General features: G+C 36.7%; 1 protein-coding gene across 1 annotated transcript; it reads right to left on the reverse strand.

The window, feature by feature from the left end:
• Nucleotides 1-14,822: 14,822 nt before the first annotated feature.
• On the reverse strand, nucleotides 14,823-20,011 carry LOC127851043 (uncharacterized). Its single transcript, XM_052384504.1, has 4 exons — nucleotides 19,291-20,011; nucleotides 18,299-18,535; nucleotides 17,308-17,523; nucleotides 14,823-16,341 (listed from the first exon to the last, which is right to left on the reverse strand). The coding sequence occupies exons 1-4, from the start codon at nucleotides 19,495-19,497 to the stop codon at nucleotides 16,096-16,098; spliced, it is 906 nt and encodes a 301-aa protein (XP_052240464.1). The 5' UTR covers nucleotides 19,498-20,011; the 3' UTR covers nucleotides 14,823-16,095.
• Nucleotides 20,012-21,070: the final 1,059 nt, after the last annotated feature.

Raw genomic sequence — 21,070 nt, forward strand, 5'->3', positions numbered from 1 at the left:
CCACAGTAAATACATGTAAAATCGGGACTGGGGACACAATTTTATATCGACATATCGAATTATTCGACATAACGGAAATCGAGATAAGCGATGTTTATTTATATAGACAAAGAAGGCAAAAAAATGGGACATTAAGCTTACTTCGACATATCGAGAATATCGAGATATCCGATGTCGAGATAACGAGAGTGGACTGTATGTGGCCCAAATCGCTTATTTTATGAATACTTTTGCAATATTGAAGATAGTTACTTGATATTTGGCATGCATGTGTATCTCATGGAGCTGCACATTTTGAGTGGTGAAAGGTCAAGGTCATCCTTCAAGGTCAAATATATGGGTCAAAATTGCTCATGTAATGTCACTTCTGCAATATTGAAGCTAGCAATTTTATATTTGAAATGCATGTGTATCTCATGGAGCTGCACATTTTGAGTGGTGAAGGGTCAAGGTCAAGGTCATCCTTCAAGGTCAAACGTCATATAGGGGGACATTGTGTTTTACAAACGCATCTTGTTAAGATAAGTGTTGGGAGAATGAAGCGCGACCCATATAACATGTTTAATGATTTCTTTTAAAATATTTCATAATTTTTAATGGGATAAAGTGGAGAGCCAGCTTATTCGTGTGAGTTTTCTATAGGTATCATGATCTTTTTAAACAAATAAGTGTGTTTTCAGTAAAGTGCAACCGCACGTTTGTAACATTGAGTCCACACATTGATAAGACATTTTTCTAACCGTTCGAACGCGCGGTTGCACTTTACTGAGAACATGCTTATTTGTTTAAAAAGATCATGATACCTATAGAAAACTCTTTCCAATGAGCGGGCTCTCCACGTTATCCCATTAAAAATGGTTAAATATTTTAAGAGATCCTTAAAAATGTTAACTGGGTCGCGCTTTATTCTCCCAACACAGATCCGAAAAAGTCATGTGGTATAGGCACCGTGAAACATGTGCTTGTAATTTTCCCTGGGCAGTATATTTAAACTTAATTAGTTTTTTAGCTCACCTCTCACGAAGTGACATGGTGAGCTTATGTGACCGTGTGATGTCCGGCGTCCGTTGTGTGTGCTAGGGTGTGTGCGTGCGTCCGTTTATCTTGATGAAATCTGGGTTGGTCATCTGGGGTCAAAAACTAGATCACTAGGTAAAAAACTAGGTCACATAATAGGTCAAATAATAGAAAAACCTTGTGTAGACAATAGAGGTCGCAGTTTTCATCCAATCTTTATGAAATTCTGTCAGAATGTTTATCTTGATGAAATCTGGGTTGGGATTGTATTTGGGTCATCTTTGGTCAAAAACTAGGTCACTAGGTCCAATAATCGAAAAACCTTGTGTAGGCAATAGATGTCACAGTTTTCATCAAATCTTCATGAAATTTGGTCAGAATGTTTGTCTTGATGAAATCTGGGTTGGGATTGTATTTGGGTCATCCTGGGGTCAAAAACTAGGTCAATAGGTCAAATATTAGAAAAACCTTGTGTAGACAATAGAGGTCACAGTTTTCATCCAATCTTTATGAAATTTGAATGTTTATCTTGATGAAAACTGGGTTGGAATTGTATTTGGTTAGTCAGGTGAGCGATTCAGGGCCATGATGGCCCTCTTGTTTTCCTTATGTGAGAATGGCCGTTTTTCAAAAATGTTCACAATTTCAAGAAGTTCGCAACTGAAATTTTCACAATTATTGAAAGTTCACGACTCAAATTTTCACAATTTTAGAAAGTTCGAGACTCATTTTTAGCTTATGTGACCACGTGATGTCCGGCGTCCGTATGTGCGTGCGTGCGTGTGTGCGTGTGTGCGTCTGTCAACAATTTGCTTGTGTAGACACTAGAGGTCACAGTTTTCATTCAATCTTTATGAAATTGGTCAGAATGTTTATCTTGATGAAATCTGGGTTGGGATTGTATTTGGGTCATCTGGGGTAAAAAGCTAGGTCACTAGGTCAAAATCTAGGTCAAATAATTGAAAAACCTTTTGTAGACTATAGAGGTCGCAGTTTTCATCCAATCATAATCTAATTTGGTCAGAATGTTTATCTTGATGAAATCTGGGTTGGGATTGTATTTGGGTCATCATGGGTCAAAAACGAGGTCACTAGGTCAAAAACTGGGTCAAATAATAGAAAAACTTTGTGAAGACAATAGAGGTCGCAGTTTTCATCAAATCTTAATGAAATTTGATCAGAATGTTTATCTTGATAGAATATGGGTTGGGATTGTATTTGGGTCTTCTGGGGTTAAAAACTAGGTCACTAGGTCAAAAAACTAGGTCAAATAATAGAAAAAACTTTGTGTAGACTATAGAGGTCGCAGTTTTCATTCAATCTTTATCAAATTTGGTCAGAATGTTTATCTTGATGAAATCTGGGTTGGGATTGTATTTGGGTCATCTGATGTCAAAAACTAGGTCACAAGGTCAAAAACTAGGTCAAATAAAAGAAAAAACCTTGTGTAGACAATAGAGGTCGCAGTTTTCATCCAATCTTTATGAAATTTGGTCAGATTGTATATCTTGATGAAATCTGGGTTGGGATTGTATTTGGGTCATCTGAGGTAATAAAATGGTCACTAGGTCAAATAATAGAAAAACCGTCAACAATTTGTGTAGACAGTAGAGGTCACAGTTTTCATCCAATCTTTATGAAATTTGGTCAGAATGTTTACCTTGATAAAAACTGGGTTGGGATTGTATTTGGGTCATATTGGGTCAAAAACTATGTCACTAGGTAATAAACTAGGTCACTAGGTCAAATAAAAGAAAAACTTTGTATAGACAATAGAGGTCGTAGTTTTCATCCAATCTTTATCAAATTTGGTCAGAATGTTTATCGTGATGAAATCTGGGTTGGGATTGTATTTGGGTCATCATGGGTCAAAAACTAGGTCAATAGGTCAAATAATAGAAAAACCTTGTGTAGACAATTGAGATCGCAGTTTTCATTCAATCTTTATCAAATTTGGTCAGAATGTTTATCGTGATGAAATCTGGGTTGGGATTGTATTTGGGTCATCATGGGTCAAAAACTAGGTCAATAGGTCAAATAATAGAAAAACCTTGTGTAGACAATTGAGGTCACAGTTTTCATCCAATCTTCATGAAATTTGGTCAGAATGTTTGTTTTGAAGAAATCTGGGTTTGCGATTGTATTTGGGTCATCATGGGTCAAAAACTAGGTCAATAGGTCAAATAATAGAAAAACCTTGTGTAGACAATTGAGGTCACAGTTTTCATCCAATCTTCATTAAATTTGGCCAGAATGTTTGTCTTGAAGAAATCTGGGTTTGCGATTGTATTTGGGTCATCTGGGGTCAAAAACTAGGTCACTAGGTCAAAGTTTAAAAAACCTTGTGTAGGCAATAGAGGTCACAGTTTTCATCCAATCTTTATGAAATTTGGTCAGAATGTTTATTTTGATGATTGTGATTGTATTTGGTTAGTCAGTTGAGCGATTCAGGGCCATCATGGCCCTCTGGTTACACAATTATAACACTTAGCAACTCATTTTTTCACAAAAAAGAGGGGTCAAGGCTGTTTCACAAAAACAGGAAAGAAAGCCCTTTAAGTGTTTGCGTTTAGTTGTCATTAGCTCGGCTGTTTTCGGAAAAACCCGAGGTATTGTCATAGCCAGCTCGTCTTCCGCCGTGCTGAAACCTTGACATTTTCCTCCGCTAACATCAAAGTGCTTCCACCTACAACTTTGAAACTTCATATATAGATGCACCTTGTTGAGTTTTACACGCCACAGGTGGTAAGCGTGTGGCTATGATATTAATCAGTGAAAACATCATTTTGAATGATAAATAATCATATTATAACGAAAAATTAACTTTTCAGGAATTTTGTTTTTCGCTATCAAATATATATATATATATATATAACAAGGTATACAACTCAAAATCATCCAAAAACGGGTGGAATAAGACAGAGATCGTGAAAATCGCTGCAAAATTGATGAAGGAATGGCAGTTCAAAACGATGCACCCCGTTTTCGGATGATTTTGAGTTGCATACATGTTGTACCTTGTTATATATACATATTTGATAGTGAATTTTTTTTCAGAAAAGTTAATTTTTCGTTATAATATGATTATTTATCATTCCAGGGTTTTTTTTGGCCCGATTTTATAGCCGAAATTCGGCTATGTTCCCAATCCCAAAAAGTATACTTTGTTCCCAAAATGTGGCAAAAAATTCCCAATTTCAAAAAAAAATTTTTTTTTTTTTTTTTTTTTTTTTTTAGAAAGAAGTCTAATGTGTATTTTATCTCAATTTTAATTCAATAACATGTAACAAAGTATTATATGATTTTGTTCTTTTAATTAGAATGATTATAAAGGGTTATATCTAATTTAGTATTTCCCTAATCAGTGGACTTTTGTGTGAAAAAAAGGCTAATGAATTTATTTTCCCAATTTCATGAAAATGCGGATAAAATTCCCAATTCCAAAGCCATGGGCTATCTTCCCAAAAAGTGGAAAAAAAACCCTGCATTCAAAATGATGTTTTCACTAAAATATAGCCACACGCTAACCATCTGTGATACACGCCACACCCATTTTTGGGTCTCTAGGTCAAAGGTCAAGGTCACTGTGACCTCTTAAACAATATTTAAAAAAAATCCGTCTTAATGAGAATGCATGCATATTTATTTGTTACCATTACATTATTTAGATCAAGGTTCCAATCATACATCTATGTAAGAGGGTACATTATAATATTGTTTTTTTTTTAATTGCATGTTATACAATTACAACAATTACAATTTAATAATATGTTTGAAAATTAACATAATGTTACTTAAAAAATTGAAAACTTAAAAGAAACAACAGCCATTGATTCCTGTTTCTGTGCTACATATCTAGTTTTTAACATATGCAAACAATTCAATATAAAGTGTTACTCAATTTTACAGCAACTTATTGCCTCTATTATGATTTCAATGTTTCTTATTGATTACTTTCTGTGTAGGCTCAACTAGTCTGGCTCCCCCTAGCACCATCCAGACTATGTTGGACACATTGAGGTCTGTTCATTCTCTCCTGTATAGGCACACCTAGTCTGGCTCCCCATGCACCATCCAGACTATACTGGACACATTGAAGACTGTTCATTCTCTCCTGTGTAGGCACACTTAGTATGTCTCCCCCTGCACCATCCAGACTATACTGGACACATTGAAGTCTGTTCACTCTCTCCTTTGTGTAGGCACACCATGTCTGGCTCCCCCTTTCACCATCCAGACTACTGGACACATTGAAGTCTGTTCGCTCTCTCCTGTATAGGCACATCTAGTCTGGCTCCCCCTTTCACCATCCAGACTATACTGGACACATTTAAGACTCATTCTCTCCTGTGTTGGCTTACCTAGTCTGGCTCCACCTAGCACCATCCAGACTATACTGGACACAAATAAGACTGTTCATTCTCTCCTGTATAGGCACATCCAGACTATACTGAACACGTTGAAGTCTGTTAATTTTCTTGTGTGTTGGCTCACCTAGTTTGGCTCCCCTGTGCACCATCCAAAGTCTGTTAATTCCATCCTGTGGAGGATACCTAGTCTGCCTCCCCCTTGCGCCATCCAGACTATACTGGGCACATTGAAGTCTGTCCATTCCCTGCAGTGTAGATACACCTAGTTTGGCTCTCTCTAGCTTTATCCCTATACTGGACACAATGAAGTCTGTTTATTCCTGTCGTGTAGGCACACCTAGTCTGGCTTCCTCTAGCACCATCCAGTATATACTGGAGATATCAAAGCCTGTTCATTCTCTTTTATTGGCATATCTAGCTAGTCTGGCTCCTTCTAGCACCATCCAGACTATACTGGACACATTGAAATCTGTTTATTCTTCTTTATAGGCACACCTAGTCTGGCTTCCTTCATAACGACCCATACTATACTGGAACCATTGAAGTGTGGAGACCTACTGATGACTGCAGCAGAAGTGAGTTTGGAAGCCAACCCCACCCACTTGGAGACTTCTAGACACTGGTAGGACATGCTCATCGATAAGAGGAACTTATTCAATTAGATTTTCATCTTATTGTTAGCAACAAGACATTTTTACTGATTGGACATGTATACTTGCAGTCAATATTTAAAATCGTACAACAGCATTAGACTTGATGAACGAAGTGTTGAAAGACGATGGCTATAATGATTTAATTCATCATAGTGACATTAATCAGAACCCATATAATGACAATCATATATCAAACTGGCACAACGTTATTCTAGTCTTTCATTAGTCTGTTACATAATTAGAAATCAAAGCAATGTTTTTTGCATAAAAGTTTAATTCTAAATTAGGATGAATAATTGCTTAAGGTGAAATTTTGTGATCAGTGTATTTCTGGCGTCATGGTTTGTGCATCCTGTGTCATGTCCTGTTAACTTACAACTCGTTACATCTCTTGAGGCCACCGTTTTGGCTCAATCTTGATGTTTATGTTGACTATATACTATAGGTTATTTAAATCGGGGTCAGGGCTTTTTTTCCTGACTGTGAAGCGGCCCTGGCCCCTCACTTTGTGAAAAAATGAGTCACGAATTTGTAAAAATTGTGAAAAATTCAGTCACGAACTTTTCAAATTGTGAAAAATTGAGTCGCGAACTTTTAAAAATTGTGAAAGATGAGTCGCGAACTTCTTAAAATTGTGAAATTCAAAGTTCAATGCATGAGTATAGTTAAAGCATGTTAAACAATTGAAAATTATCAAAATTTCCTTAAATAATGCAATGAAGGCATATTTTTATTCTATAAATACTGTATTTGATACAATAACAACACATATACATATATCTGATTTGCAAAACATTCATGTACCAAATGCAACTAAAATACCTGGTCCCAACACTTCTTTACCACAGGAATAACATTTATAAACATAGAACATTTCAAGGGCACATAACTCAGACTTGTTCTGGACTTTACAGCTTTAGAACTCTGTTCTTTTTACTCTTGAAAATGTCAATAAATCTCTCAATATCTGAAGAGGAAAATTCCTTCTTAATGATAATTTTCATGTTCTGTGAGCCTGACCCTCGCCAGTGCATGATGATCTCCCTGAGAGGTTGTCATTTGATCTGAAACATAAGGTATACATTGAACGACAGTACTTTTGTAAGAAATGTAAACAAGTTATTTTATTTTTCACATTTTTTCACCAAAGCATAAATAGACTACATACAAAGTTTGAATCATGAATATGCGTCATGAATATGCATTTAAATTAAGAAAAAATATATGAAGGGACCACATTATTACTTTAACCAAGATTTACAATCGTAAACAGATACGAATAACAAGTCTCGGTCATCAATACTAGAGGACGTTTTGACTAGGGGCCGTTTTGACTAGCTTCCATCAATACATAAGCCGCGGCAGATGCTTTCACTTTTATCAAATGACTTTCCCAATAATGTTACCAATGTGCATGTTTCAAAACTTACCCTTCTGTAGAAAGCTTTTGTTTCTTCACTGTTATCCCAAATTTCAATAAATCGGGATTATTTTGCATTTTTAGCAGCTCACCTGATTGCTCAGGTGAGCTTTTGTGACCTGTCTTTGTCCATCGTCTGTCCGTCCGTCCGTCCGTCTACATTTGTTCGTAAACACTCTAGAGGCCACATCTATTGTCCGATCTTCATGAAACTTGGTCAGAAGCTTTGTCCCAATGAAATCTCGATCGATTTGTTTTCTTGATATGACAGTTGAGTTCGAAAATGGTTCCGGTCAGTTGAATAACCTGGCTGCCGGGGGGGGGGGGCAGTTTTCTTATATTTATATAGTAAAAAAATCTTGTGAACACTCTATAGAAGTCACATTTTTTGCCCAATCATCATGAAACTTGGTGAAAAGATTGGTTTTATATACATCACATAATTAATGCGATAATTATTGCTCTTAGATTGTCCTAATTTTCATTTTATTAGATCTATACAAAATCCTTGTAAACACTCTAGAGGTCACAATTGTGTTTCAGATTTTATGAATCTTGGTCATTATATTTATTTTTGTAAGCAGAGTTTGATGTTTGGTAATGGGGGTCAACTCAAATTATAGGTCACCAGGTCAAATCCTACAAAAACAAAAACACTCCATATGCCAGAGTTTTGGTTCAATAATGATGAAACTTGACCAGGATGTTTGTCTGGACAATATCTAGGTCAAGTTTGATGTTTGGTAAAGATTGAATGAACCCACTCCTCTCAGGTGAGTGAACTAGGGCCAAGATGTCCCTCTTGTTTTAATTTTCTTCGTGTAGTAACGAGGGTTCCGCGTCGCCAATTTTTATGCCTCCGGATCGAAATATCAGGGATATATTGTTTTTGGCCTGTCTGTCATTGTATGTGTGTGCGTGTCCCAAAACTTTAACCAAAACTTTAACCTTGGTCATAACTTTTGCAATATTCAAGACAGCAACTTGATATTTGGCATGCATGTGTATCTCATGGAGCTGCACATTTTGAGTGGTCAAGGTCAAGGTCACCCTTCAAGGTCAAAGGTAAAAAAAAACAAATTCAAAAACTTTACCAAAATGAAAAAATTAAACGAGACTTACATTGGTTAAGTCGATGTTTAAATGTTATTCTATGAGTCATAGACTCACTGGAGGGATTAAATGAGATTGTGCGGTGCATGCGTAGATCAGGCTTTAAAGAAATTTTGTCATTATAATCCATAAGAAAGTCTTGGTTCAATAAATCTAACGACTAAGTGTACAACTTGCTGTTCTAAAACCTTTACCAAATATGTGTGGGTAGGGGGGAGGCATTTAATCCCTCCAGTGAGTCTATGACTCATAGAATTACATTCAAACATCAACTTAACCAAGGTAAGTCTCGTTTAATTTTTAATTTTTATTTCGTCATATCACTGTCAGTCTTAAATGAGATTTCAAAGCTGATAATGACAAAATTAACCATGCAATACAGTACTTACATGTACTCTAATGATGTTACTGTAAAACTACATTTTCAAACACTGAATCGTCTTCAATGTTTAACGAATAGTACTTTTTGAATGTAGAATCTGCTGTCCAACCAGCACGCTTAATTATAACACTAATTGGCACATTGTTGTCTCTAGCTTTTGATGTTGATGCACTCCTGACACTGTGAGCACCATAAACTGTTACATCAATCCCCGACTTAATCATGACTGTCCGTATCCAACGTGATACTGTGTCTCTAGAAACAGGCCCATGCGGCCTAATATACATGTACAAATGTAGCTGATTAACAGTTTCTTATTTGTGGATGGTCCGACTTTCTTAGTTTGACTTTAATACTCTTTTATAACAGTACATATACAAAGCCTCCTATCTGGAGGGTAACATTTTAACAATAGAACTGAATAATCAAAGCCTGACCGGCTTTGTTTTAACAATGCAGGGCTAGCGCTGGCCCAAAATATCGTTGAGCCACCCAGATCTAGGGGGGTCCGGGGGCATGCCACCCCCCCCCCCCCATGGAAATTTTTTGGATCCTAGATTGTCTGTGGTGTGTTTTGGGCCTATTGCCAACCAGTTTTCGTTTGTTTCAAATAACAATATATACTATAGATTTTTATGCCCCCCTTCGAAGAAGAGGGGGTATATTGCTTTGCTCATGTCGGTCGGTCTGTCGGTCCGTCCACCAGGTGGTTGTCAGACGATAACTCAAGAACGCTTTGGCCTAGGATCATGAAACTACATAGGTACATTGATCATGACTCGCAGATGACCCCTATTGATTTTGAGGTCACTAGGTCAAAGGTCAAGGTCACGGTGACCAGAAATAGTAAAATGGTTTTTGAATGATAACTCAAGAACGCATACGCCTAGGATCATGAAACTTCATGGGTAGATTGATCATGACTTGCAGATGACCCCTTTTGATTTTGAGGTCACTAGGTCAAAGGTCAAGGTCACGGTGACCCAAAATAGTAAAATGGTTTCCGGATGATAACTCAAGAACGCATACGCCTAGGATCATGAAACTTCATGGGTAGATTGATCATGACTCGCAGATGACCCCTATTGATTTTGAGGTCACTAGGTCAAAGATCAAGGTCACGGTGACCCGAAATAGTAAAATGGTTTTCGGATGATAACTCAAGAAGGCATACGCCTAGGATCATGAAACTTCATAGGTAGATTGATCATGACTTGCAGATGACCCCTATTGATTTTGAGGTCACAAGGTCAAAGGTCAAGGTCACGGTGACCCGAAATAGTAAAATGATTTTCGGATGATAACTCAAGAACGCTTTTGCCTAGGATCATGACACTTCATAGGTACATTGATCGTGACCCGCAGATGACCCCTATTGATTTTCAGGTCACTAGGTCAAAGGTCAAGGTCACAGTGACAAAAATCATATTCACACAATGGCTGCCACTACAACGGACAGCCCATATGGGGGGCATGCATGTTTTACAAACAGCCCTTGTTCATATTTCTTTTAATGACAACAAGCACATGTCACATATCATAATATACATCACATCACAATTTTCATAGTAATAGAGATATTTTCATACAGCACATTTTTAACAACATGATGAATGGCATGTGAAATACAAGCATACATTTCATTCACAAAATACATTGCAAACAAATCCTGCTATATACAGAGAACAAAGTCATGACATGTATCATTATTATTTCATTATTATTCTGCGCTGTTTTTTTTTACCAGCCCACAATTTGTAGATCACTTTAAAGTCAACATCTTTGCAGTCTTTTCCTTCAATTGAGATTTTCATGAGATGTTCCAAATTTTTTACAGTCAAACAATTTCTAAGATCAGTTTTGATTACAGTCTGCCTACTGAACCCTCGTTCACAATGAACTGTAGACACTGGGGATTCTAACCACCTTTTGGCAGCTTCTGCTGATGCTGGATAGGAATGGACATTTTTAATTGCCAAATTTGCAGCAGAGTGTTTGTCAGTCACTGACTTGTTTCCAGAATTATGGCTGGTTCTTGCAAAATTGGCAAAGCAAAGCAGTTCAGACTGTGAGCCTTCAATTCCTACAGTACCTAAGTAGTGAATGAATCGAAGTGTACAACAAATTGTGATTTTTCTTTAATTAACTTATTTACACTCAACAAATGAACTGTCTGGGATCGAGCGGCATTCGTTAATGCAATCAACATGACTAATTTTAGAGTCAATTCCTTCAATGACAGGTGTTTCACTGGCGAAAGTGATTTCAGATATGTTAGTACGTTTTGAACATCCCAAGTCTTGGTGTACCTAGATTTTCAGGGCCGCAAATTAAATACTCCTTTCATGAATCTAATAACCACTGGGTGAGAACCTGCTGGAACGTTTTCAAGTCTTAAAAACAATGACAAAGCTCCTCTGACTGTATTAAGGGTACTGTATCCTACTCCGCGCTCAAATTCTTTAGTCAAAAACTCCACTACGTCCTTTATAGAAACCGAAACTGAATCAATTTTGCACTTGTCACAATACCGAAACCATCTTGATATATATACGTCTGATATTGTTTTTGGGTTCCGGATCGCCATGAAGACAAGAGTATTTTGGTTGCCCTTCTAGAAAAACCTTGACATCTGAACGATTCCCGGACACTAGACATGCAATTAAAACTAGGTCTTTTGCCAGCGGATGGGTTTGATCTGAGTTTGGTAGATTTAGAACTTTTTTGGTTGCCGGAAAAATGAAGGGCTCCTTTATAATCATCCCCATTAGTTTTGAAAACCAAGTTTGTGTTGGCCACAGGGGTGCTATTATCAAACACCTGGCTCTGTCTCAGGAAATCTTATGAACGCATCGTCCCAGCATGCTGAAAGGAGGAAACAAATAAGAGCCCGAAAATACACTCCAATCAGTTGTAAATGCGTCTACCAAATAAGAATTTGGTTCAGGCTTCCAAGAGCAAAAAACTGGCAACTTAGCATTTAGCCTTGTTGCAAACAAATCAAATTCCGGTTTTTCAAAAGTTTTAAAGAGTGATTGAAATCAAATGTTAAATTAAGTTACAATAAACCAGCCAGTGTAATCCGCAATGGCTGACTGCACAGGCTAATATATGTATGTATTATTTAATATTAAACAAACACTAATATGAAATAATAAATAAAAAATAAACATTGAAAGAGTCAATGAAATCAAATGTTAAATTAAGTTTCAATTAACCAGCCAGTGTATCCGGCAATGGCTGACTACACAGGCTAATTTATGTATATACTATTTAATATTAAACAAACACTAATATGAATAAATAAATAAAAAATAAACCTTGAAAGAGTCAATGAAATCAAATGTTAAATTAAGTTACAATTCACCAGCCAGTGTATCCCGCAATGGCTGACTACATAGGTAATTTATTTATATATTATTTAATATTAAACAAACACTTATATGAAAAAAAAAACCTTGAAAGAGTCAATGAAATCAAATGTTAAATTAAGTTACAATTAACCAGCCAGTGTATCCAGCAATGGCTGACTACACAGGCTAATTAATGTATATATTATTTAATATTAAACAAACACTAATATGAATAAATAAATAAAAAATAAACATTGAAAGAGTCAATGAAATCAAATGTTAAATTAAGTTACAATAAACCAGCCAGTGTATCCCGCAATGGCTGACTCCACAGGCTAATTTATTTATATATTATTTAATATTAATCAAACACTAATATGAAAAAAAAAAGGATATTTCTTGTTTATAAATATATTTGATAATAAACACTAATATTAATCAAAGCACTGAAAGTACTGGTGGATTATTGACATGAAATCTCACAACGTGGCCCTGATTCAAAAGGAAACTAAGTTCATTTAGAAAAACATTCAAGTTTCTGAACCCTGTCTTCGCCACTGCGATGTTTAGTGTGTTACTAGTCTCGGACCAGCTGGTGAAGAACACGTATTTTACTTACGCGCGTTTGCGTGCTGCTGCATACACAGAAGAGGCTTTTGTGGCACGCTCATGTAAATCTTTATTTTGATTTGACCATGTGAGCTAGTTTTTGACCCCACAAGACCCAGATTCGAACTAGTTCAAAGTATCATATGAGGCAAATTGACCAAGTATCATGAAGATTGGATCAAACTTGTGGCATTTACAGTGGGTTATAATATTTTTAAAGATTTGACTCTTAGGCCTAGTTTTTTTTTACCTCATATAACACAGATTTCATAGACAAACATTTTGACCAAGTTTCAGAAAGATTGGATTAAAATTGTGCCTCTGTGGTTGTTAGGATTTTCTAAGATTTGACCCGGTGACCGAGTTTTTGACCTCTACCCACATTCCATTTTTGTCTAGATTGCATAGACAAACATGCTGACCAAGCTTGGACCGAAACTGGCATCTAGTGGTAATGAGCTAAAATGAATTTTATCAAACTCTTGACCTTACGCAGCGGATTGCCTTACATGTGATACAAGTTTAGTAGTGGACCACCAAGGGATAAGATTTGACCTAGTTCTCAACTCTTGATGCATATCCAATCGTAATCAGAGACGAACATTCACATGAAGTATTATGAAGAAGTAATCAAAACTGTGGCCAAGTGTGTATGCAAGAAAATTGCTGACAGACAAATTGGTATTACAAAAATTCACCATGACAACTAAGTCGGATGAGCTTTAATTTAGGTTGGCTGGTCGGATTTTAATATATGCTTAAGTGAGTCAACAAAGTGAGCTAGTTGAAATGGGGAAGGGGTTTATAAAACATGAACACAAAGAAATATACATAAACTTTAATATAAAAGTAAAACAATAAATGAAACAAGATGGGATTTCAGGTATTTCTGATGGTTTAACAATTTGACACAATAGTCACCATGAGTACAAGGCAAGTGATATATAGACACAAACTTAAACTATTTGTGCAACTTGCATCAGGTTTGAACAAGCACCAGAGAATCAAATATAACAATCAAAGTATTTGTAGTATAAACCCATATAGAATTGTGAAACTTCACATTGTAAAAATCAAACTTTTTTTATATTGCATGTGGTATTCAAAGAGACATTTTTTTTCAATTCTAGAAGACGTACATAAAATATCATGTGTACATGTACCACTCTATAAGGTATGTCCAGGAAAGTGAGAAAAAATAATCAACTAATTCAACTGCAAATATTGTTAGTGAAGTATTAGTGGTCAAAATCTCACTTTGAACTGGAGCATGTCGAAGAAGTTTAATATACAATGATTATAAAAAACAAAGACGAAAATGGAACTAAATCAAATGTGCATCTAAATAAATGAAACACTATATGCACATGTACCTCTGTAAAGTAATGCAAAAACAATTAAGCGACTAATGCAACTTCAAATATTTTAAAGTTAATAATGAAGCATTAATGGCCAAAACCTCCTTAAGACTAGAGTGTCTCAAAAGGGCCGGTTTAAAGAGTTAAACATGAACAACGATTTACAAAACAATAACACAGAAATGTAACAAAATATGTACATGGACAAAACTGTTAAACATTACGTGTTTTGGGAAATCTGACCTGGCTGTGTGTAATGTAAAACAAGAGTCTATGGTGTCGTTATTGTTCCATGGTCTCTGATCGCATTTCCCAAAACCAACACAATGTCACAAGTATGAAGCTGGTGGTTAAACAACAATGTTGTGAAACTGAAGGGACTGGACTCCAGAGAACTGTATAGCAAAAATAAAATGAAATTGCCAAAGTTATTTTTTTCTGGTTTTGTTGCATGCATTAACATTTACAGTACTGATGTATTGCAAGCCTATTGAAACAAAAAGCAAATGGTTCTATAATGACAAATGCCTTTTCATTGATGTGGCATTGGTGCATAAGTTAGCTTTTGGAGTGTAAGGTTCTCCAAAGAGTTTGATCCAGAATTCCAACTAAATTGTTTTGTTTCTTTCAAATTAATGGTCTTTTCACATATATATTGTTAGTCATAAAAAAGTAGTACATTTGAATACAAACTTTTTTCCAAGCAATCTGGAGTTCATCATCTTCTAAAGAATCCAAAATAAAATCATAGCAAAAACACTTTCATGCAATATAAATATTGGACTAACTTACTACTATCGTGCGACATCACTGATGCCTACCAGGGAAAATTGTTTACTACATGTAAGGTGTAAAAAAAGCTGTTTGTTTCTGGTAACCCTCCCCCGCATAATTTTTTTACCCCTCCCCTTATCTTTTTATTGACTTTTTTGGAGGAAAAAATGCCTAAAAATGAGATTGTTTGTGTAAAATCAATCAATAAAAAAAAAAGTTAAAAATACCCCCATACCTATTTAGTTTTTGCAATGTTACCAGAAACAAACAATTTTTTTGGCCTAATTACCAGCAAATTGAAAACAGCACCAGACCACCTTCAAAGGTTGAAACAAATAAAACAATTGCCTGAGCAAAATAATGAACTAACACTACATGTGTATTTTCATTGAGCTAGTGTGACGGTTCTTGCAAGAACATTTAGCAAGAACATTTAATAAAGTAAAAATATATATTGAAGTGTCATTTTCCTATCTTGTTTATTGCATATATGCAACTTTCCACCATGTAATTTTACATGCAACTTTCCACAATGTAACTTTTATAAATGATGATGAGATAAAGTGGTAAAACCTTAGGGAAGGTATGACTTGCAAAGATTACCAAAGAGTGAATTCTGATATCGAGGCTGACATGGATTTCAAACAATGATTAAATATTCAGTTTATCTTAAAACACAACTTGCTTGCATATATTGACCAGTAATTGAAATAAATTGAATATGTTCCTTTTTTTCAAGATGTTTTTAGTAGAAATTGAGTGGTCAACTGAACAAATATGACAAGAACAGAAAAAACAAAACATTATGCCTTTCAACTATTGTACAGGTAAGTGAGATCAGCAATGAAATTGCACAAAGAATGACTAGCCATTCAGAGTCAGTCGAGTAGTGCACAAGTTAGGCTTTCACATTAACATGGGTGAAAGTACAAAATATTGAAAAACCAGAAAAGTATGAAATGGCGGTACTTTCAATAGTAATTACTTAAGAAAAGTAAAAAAATTGCCTTTCAAAAAACCTGAACTTCAGGCATGTCTGAAAACTTTCACCCAAGCATTAAGGCCTCCTCGATCAGCTCCAGGCTCACGATATCCGGCCCTTGCGAAGTTATGTGCACTTGCAAGCCTGCTGCAGATGCCTCCTCAATGTCTTCGTCCCCAACTAACCCCTGCATCATGACCACAGGCACTTTCACTTCAGTGTCATCATCCAATAGGAGATCGACTGTAGCACCGTCGACACAAGCGCCAACAACAACCACATCGCGTTCAGACACTGGCACTTCAGTTTTCTGAAGGATATAAATGCATCATGGATGTAATTGTATTGCATACAAGTACAATTCCTATAACTCAGTTCATTGACAAGATAAGATATATTGCAGTTTCTTGTTGAATTGGTGAAACCTGGGTCAGGCCAATTTTAATCCCAGGGGCATTATTTGAACAATATTTGTTGGGAATCACTAGATGATGCCTTTAAAAAAATATGAAAGATTTGGCCTCTTGCTTTCAGTCATTTTGTAAGCTTTCCCTATTGTAATTCATTTTTAAAACTATGGGTCTCTGGGATGGGGCCAATTGACGTATCGTGACGCTACGCGCACTGTGTTTTTAGGGAGACTACTCTAACGTTATTGTCTGAGCAGGAAAACAGTACGGCAGATTTTTGTAAATTGTGCTTAGAGACAGGGGAGGTAATAGAAACACTCGCCCGCGAAAATACTAAAATACCCAAAAAGAACAAAAACCAACCTTGTTTCAGTGAACAAGCCCTCCTAATTTGAGAAATTAAATGTATTATGAATACTCTTCAAGGGTAAAAAGGTGCGAATGTCGGACCAGCAGCGCCGGGCTGAAGACTATCGATTTTTTTCATTGGCTGATTAATGGCTGATTAAGCACAGTGCGCATATATCGCGATACGTCAATTGTGACCACGGGATGATGCCACTTTTTGCAATACGGTTGTTTGCTAAGCAACTTTTAGCGCTAAACAAAATCCTGACCAAAATTAAGGCATACTTTGATTATATATTGAAAGATGGACTGGTTGGTGGTGTTGGTTATGTTAGCTCCATGTGGAAGGAATAAATGATACCTAATTTTAAGTAAATGCCTTTACAGTTGCTAAGGAATAAATCTGAGGAAAGCTGTCCAACAAAGACAATGAATGACAATAACTTGAACAGAGATTATCATGATATCCCTATGTTCAATCTTGATTAGACTTGAAAACAAGCAGGATGTTAAATTACCTCAATTTTCGTTCTAGCAGTAGTGGACAGGCTTGTTGAACCATTGTAATGGTTGACTATGACGTCTGTGACACGGATGTAGTCACCTGGCCTCACATCTGCAGCGGCAGCGGCCCTCCACAGTGTGACATTGCAGTTGGAGGTGGAGTCTTCCACCTTCACCACCTTGATGGTGACCTCTTCATCATTGACCCGAATGGTCCGGGGTGCTTCCTCCTAAAACAGCATAGTAGCAATAAATAAGAAACCTGAGGGGCCAGTTATGTTTATATTAGTTTATATAATACAGGTTACCTGAGAGGAAAGAGGACCTCCAAAAGATGCTACAAAAAAAAAATGAAAATTATAGGACTTCGGCCTATGAAAAAATTGTTAAATTGACATTATTGAAACTCCTGTATGTACCCCCATGACCTAATTAACTAATCAACAGACCAGAACAACCTTAAGGAGAGTTCTAAGCAAGGAATATTCCTATGAAGTTTTATCAATTTTTTGCCAAGCCATTTAGGAAGGGAAGCCGTTCAAAGAAATTGTTGAGGACGACAGATGACAATGACGGACACCATACTTGTTCACTTAGGCTTGGAAACTAGGACGACAGATAACAATGACGGACACCATACTTGTTCACTTAGGCTTGGAAACTATCAGCTCTGTGTGGATTTTCACTGTGCGGGCAAAATCCTGAAATCAGCTTATCTGGGCAAAGGATAATGTTTCTTATAACCCTGAATGACTTGCTAAAACCAAGGTTTTCCCAGTATTACCTGCAGAGCCAGGAAGTACAACTAAAACCTATATTTTGTAAGGAAGTTCTTATTTGGATATTCAATTAATGAAATATTGCAGAGATTCGATGTTTGTATTAAATATCAACAACTGTATAGTCAAGGTACAATTTCTTGTACAAATGTATTCAAATACAAGACATAAATGTAATACCATACAGCCTGAGTTAAAACGCAAAGTATTGTTGGGAGTGTTATACCTGAACAATCTTCCCCACCACGCTGTTTTTCTGTTTTGATGGAGATGATAGTGCCGTTGCTATTGGCACATCTGCTGCCGGCAGAGGGTTGAGAAGGGTGGTCCCCTCGTCCGTGTGGCTGGCTGGGTGGCTTACAGCAGCCGTTGCAAATACCTTCGACTTTTCTGTCATAACGATATACGGTTGTCGTGCATCGGTCTTCCGGATGACTTCTCTCATCGCTATGGATGATCCAACCTGGACAACAGACACATGTTAATTTTAGTTACGCCAATAAAAGATAGGGTTGATAAGTTGACATTTTTAAGATAAAGCTTAATTTACAAACAAATTGCAATCTGTTTGTGTAGCAAACAATTCAAAGACATTACTAATAATTGTAGTCTCTGGTATTGCGTGTCCAAATTAAATTTACGATAAGACCTTCAACAAATCTGATATTTATAATAACTAAGGTCAATATCCTCAAAGGAATGTAACTTAGGCGTTAACAAGTGTTTGTCACAGAACGTTGCAATGTCGCCAAAATGGCATTGTCACAAAATCCACTTGTCAAATTTTGTCTTCTTCTATGCAAGTAGTATCGATGCCAGATTAAACAGTTCAAACTAGTAACTTGGCCATTTCAAAATGAGTCCAAGTCCAAAATGAGGTCAATTCAAGTTCAAATGAGGTCATGTGATGTGGGTATGTGATAAGCGATCCAATACAACATCACTGCAAGTATCAAAGCTTTGGGTTAACCGAGAATGTGGCCACTTTGAACCAAGCGAAACTGTACATTGGAGAAATATTTTTACAAAAATATACAGATAGGCAAACAAACATGATTAACAAAATGAAATAAAAAACGAAACCATTTTTTTGGCCTGAGCAATCTTTTGTTACCTACATGATCAAGAAACGGACAGAATGCAAGATGACTCCCAACAATGAAACAAACCATGGCAAACTTATGCTTGGCGTGGTTACAAATAAGGTAGTTGACATACCTTGAGTCGTCCAAACAGGTTGGACGCATAGCAGACCACTCGAACCACTTTACAGCCGTCGCTGACGGCACACGCCAACACCTTTCGCTCTGTGCCATCCTTCCCTCTGAATGTGGACGGCTCTTCATCCACCGCCACAATGCACACCCTCATAGGTGTCTTGTATGGGCCAGACGCCCGATTTCCAAAAGCTAGTCCAATAGACATCTGCAAATAATAATAATAGTATAAAGATCCATAAATCAGAGTGCATTGGCACTGTTACTCACAAAAACAAATATTCAAACAAGAAATATTTAGCAACAAGACTTTTAAAATATACACACGTTATCTATCAGGGCAAATGCATGATATAAAATAAAAAACAAAATACATGTAGTTATTTGTACAATTCCAGTTGGTATAGAAAACAAAAACCAATATATACAACAATATACAAAATGTGTTAAGATTTGGCTAGCGCTGCTGCATGGTTCTATACTTCACTCTGTGTAAATGCAAGATATAACGGCTTATGATCAGAGTAGTAGGTCTCCAACACGCCAAAGTCCTTCAAGCAACTTTCTTGCAAACTGGTGTAAATGTGATCAAGACAGCTGCCATATTCGGTTGTTGGAGAATCAATCAGCTGCTTCAAACCAAGAACTTCACTAAAAAGTTTCGCAATCCTTCCACGGTCTGGATAATTGAAATTGAAATCACCCATTAACACAAGCTTCATGTTATCATTAAGGAAGTCACAAAAAAGTGCTGATGCCCTGTCTCCAAACACAGATAAGAAGTCTGAAAAATTTGCAATAGAGGCAATGTTTGGTGGACAGTACACAAAACATAGTAAAATGTCATTTGGCAAATACAAAACAGCACACTCTATACCTGATATTGTTTGGAATGAGGAGTGACTAACTTCAACACCCTGTCTATAGTAAACAGCAAGACCATGTGCAGACTCACCATGGTCTGAAGACAAAACATCAAACCCATCAATTTCAAAATTCTCACCAAGTTCACCAGAAAGCCTGGTTTCGACAAATCCAACTATATCCGCACACAACATGTTATGCTCTTGTTTCACATCACCAATGTGCTTTCTTAAAGATCTACAGTTTTGGAAACAGACTTTCATTACACTGTCACCGTAAGAATGCAAATCTGGCAAAGACTCCACTATCTGCTTCTGTGTCCTAAGTCTGACCATCTCTGCTTCAACAGCAGTGGAAATGCTGATTTTCTTCCAATTTGATTCCAATATATGGATGCCTGATAGACTACTCATTCTACTAAGGCCAACATAGTGGATATGATCTATTTTTCGTTTGCCAAAATGCAAAACTCCACTCTTGATGGTAGAGCCCTGCGCCTTGTGGATTGTTTTGCCTGCAGACAAATACAATGGAAACTGGCGACGAATGATAAGGTATGTTTTGTAATGCCGGAAAGCAAAGTTTCGACATACCTCAAGTACTGGTGTCCATGCCAAAGGGATTGCACTGGTATACAAATGCTTGTACTTGACACGCCACTTTTTGCCAATAGTCGGATCATCAAACTCAACCCAGACAATACTGCACCTTGATGAATTTTCAACCCTGAAGTCAAATTGCTTTATCAAGCCAGATGCACCATTTGTAAGACCATCAGCAGTGTCTATATTTGAGCATAACTCAGCTGGCATACCAACCCCAAGTTCAAGGTTTTGATGAAGGCCCATTGTTTTTGATGGGTCCCCTGGTATCTTTGAAAGGATGCTAGCATGCAATGCATTACCTATATTTCCAGA

The sequence above is a fragment of the Dreissena polymorpha genome, chromosome 11 (genome assembly GCF_020536995.1).
Source record: "Dreissena polymorpha isolate Duluth1 chromosome 11, UMN_Dpol_1.0, whole genome shotgun sequence".
Classification (NCBI taxonomy): Eukaryota; Metazoa; Mollusca; class Bivalvia; order Myida; family Dreissenidae; genus Dreissena; species Dreissena polymorpha.

Excerpts from the sequence above, each read along its gene's own strand:
- LOC127851043 (XM_052384504.1), bottom strand. The coding sequence starts at position 19,497 with ATGTCTATTGGACTAGCTTTTGGAAATCGGGCGTCTGGCCCATACAAG. Across the intron at positions 18,536-19,290 it reads ACCTGTTTGGACGACTCAAG|GTTGGATCATCCATAGCGAT; the intron begins GTATGTCAACTA and ends TCTGTTGTCCAG. Across the intron at positions 16,342-17,307 it reads CTGCTAGAACGAAAATTGAG|AAAACTGAAGTGCCAGTGTC; the intron begins GTAATTTAACAT and ends TATATCCTTCAG.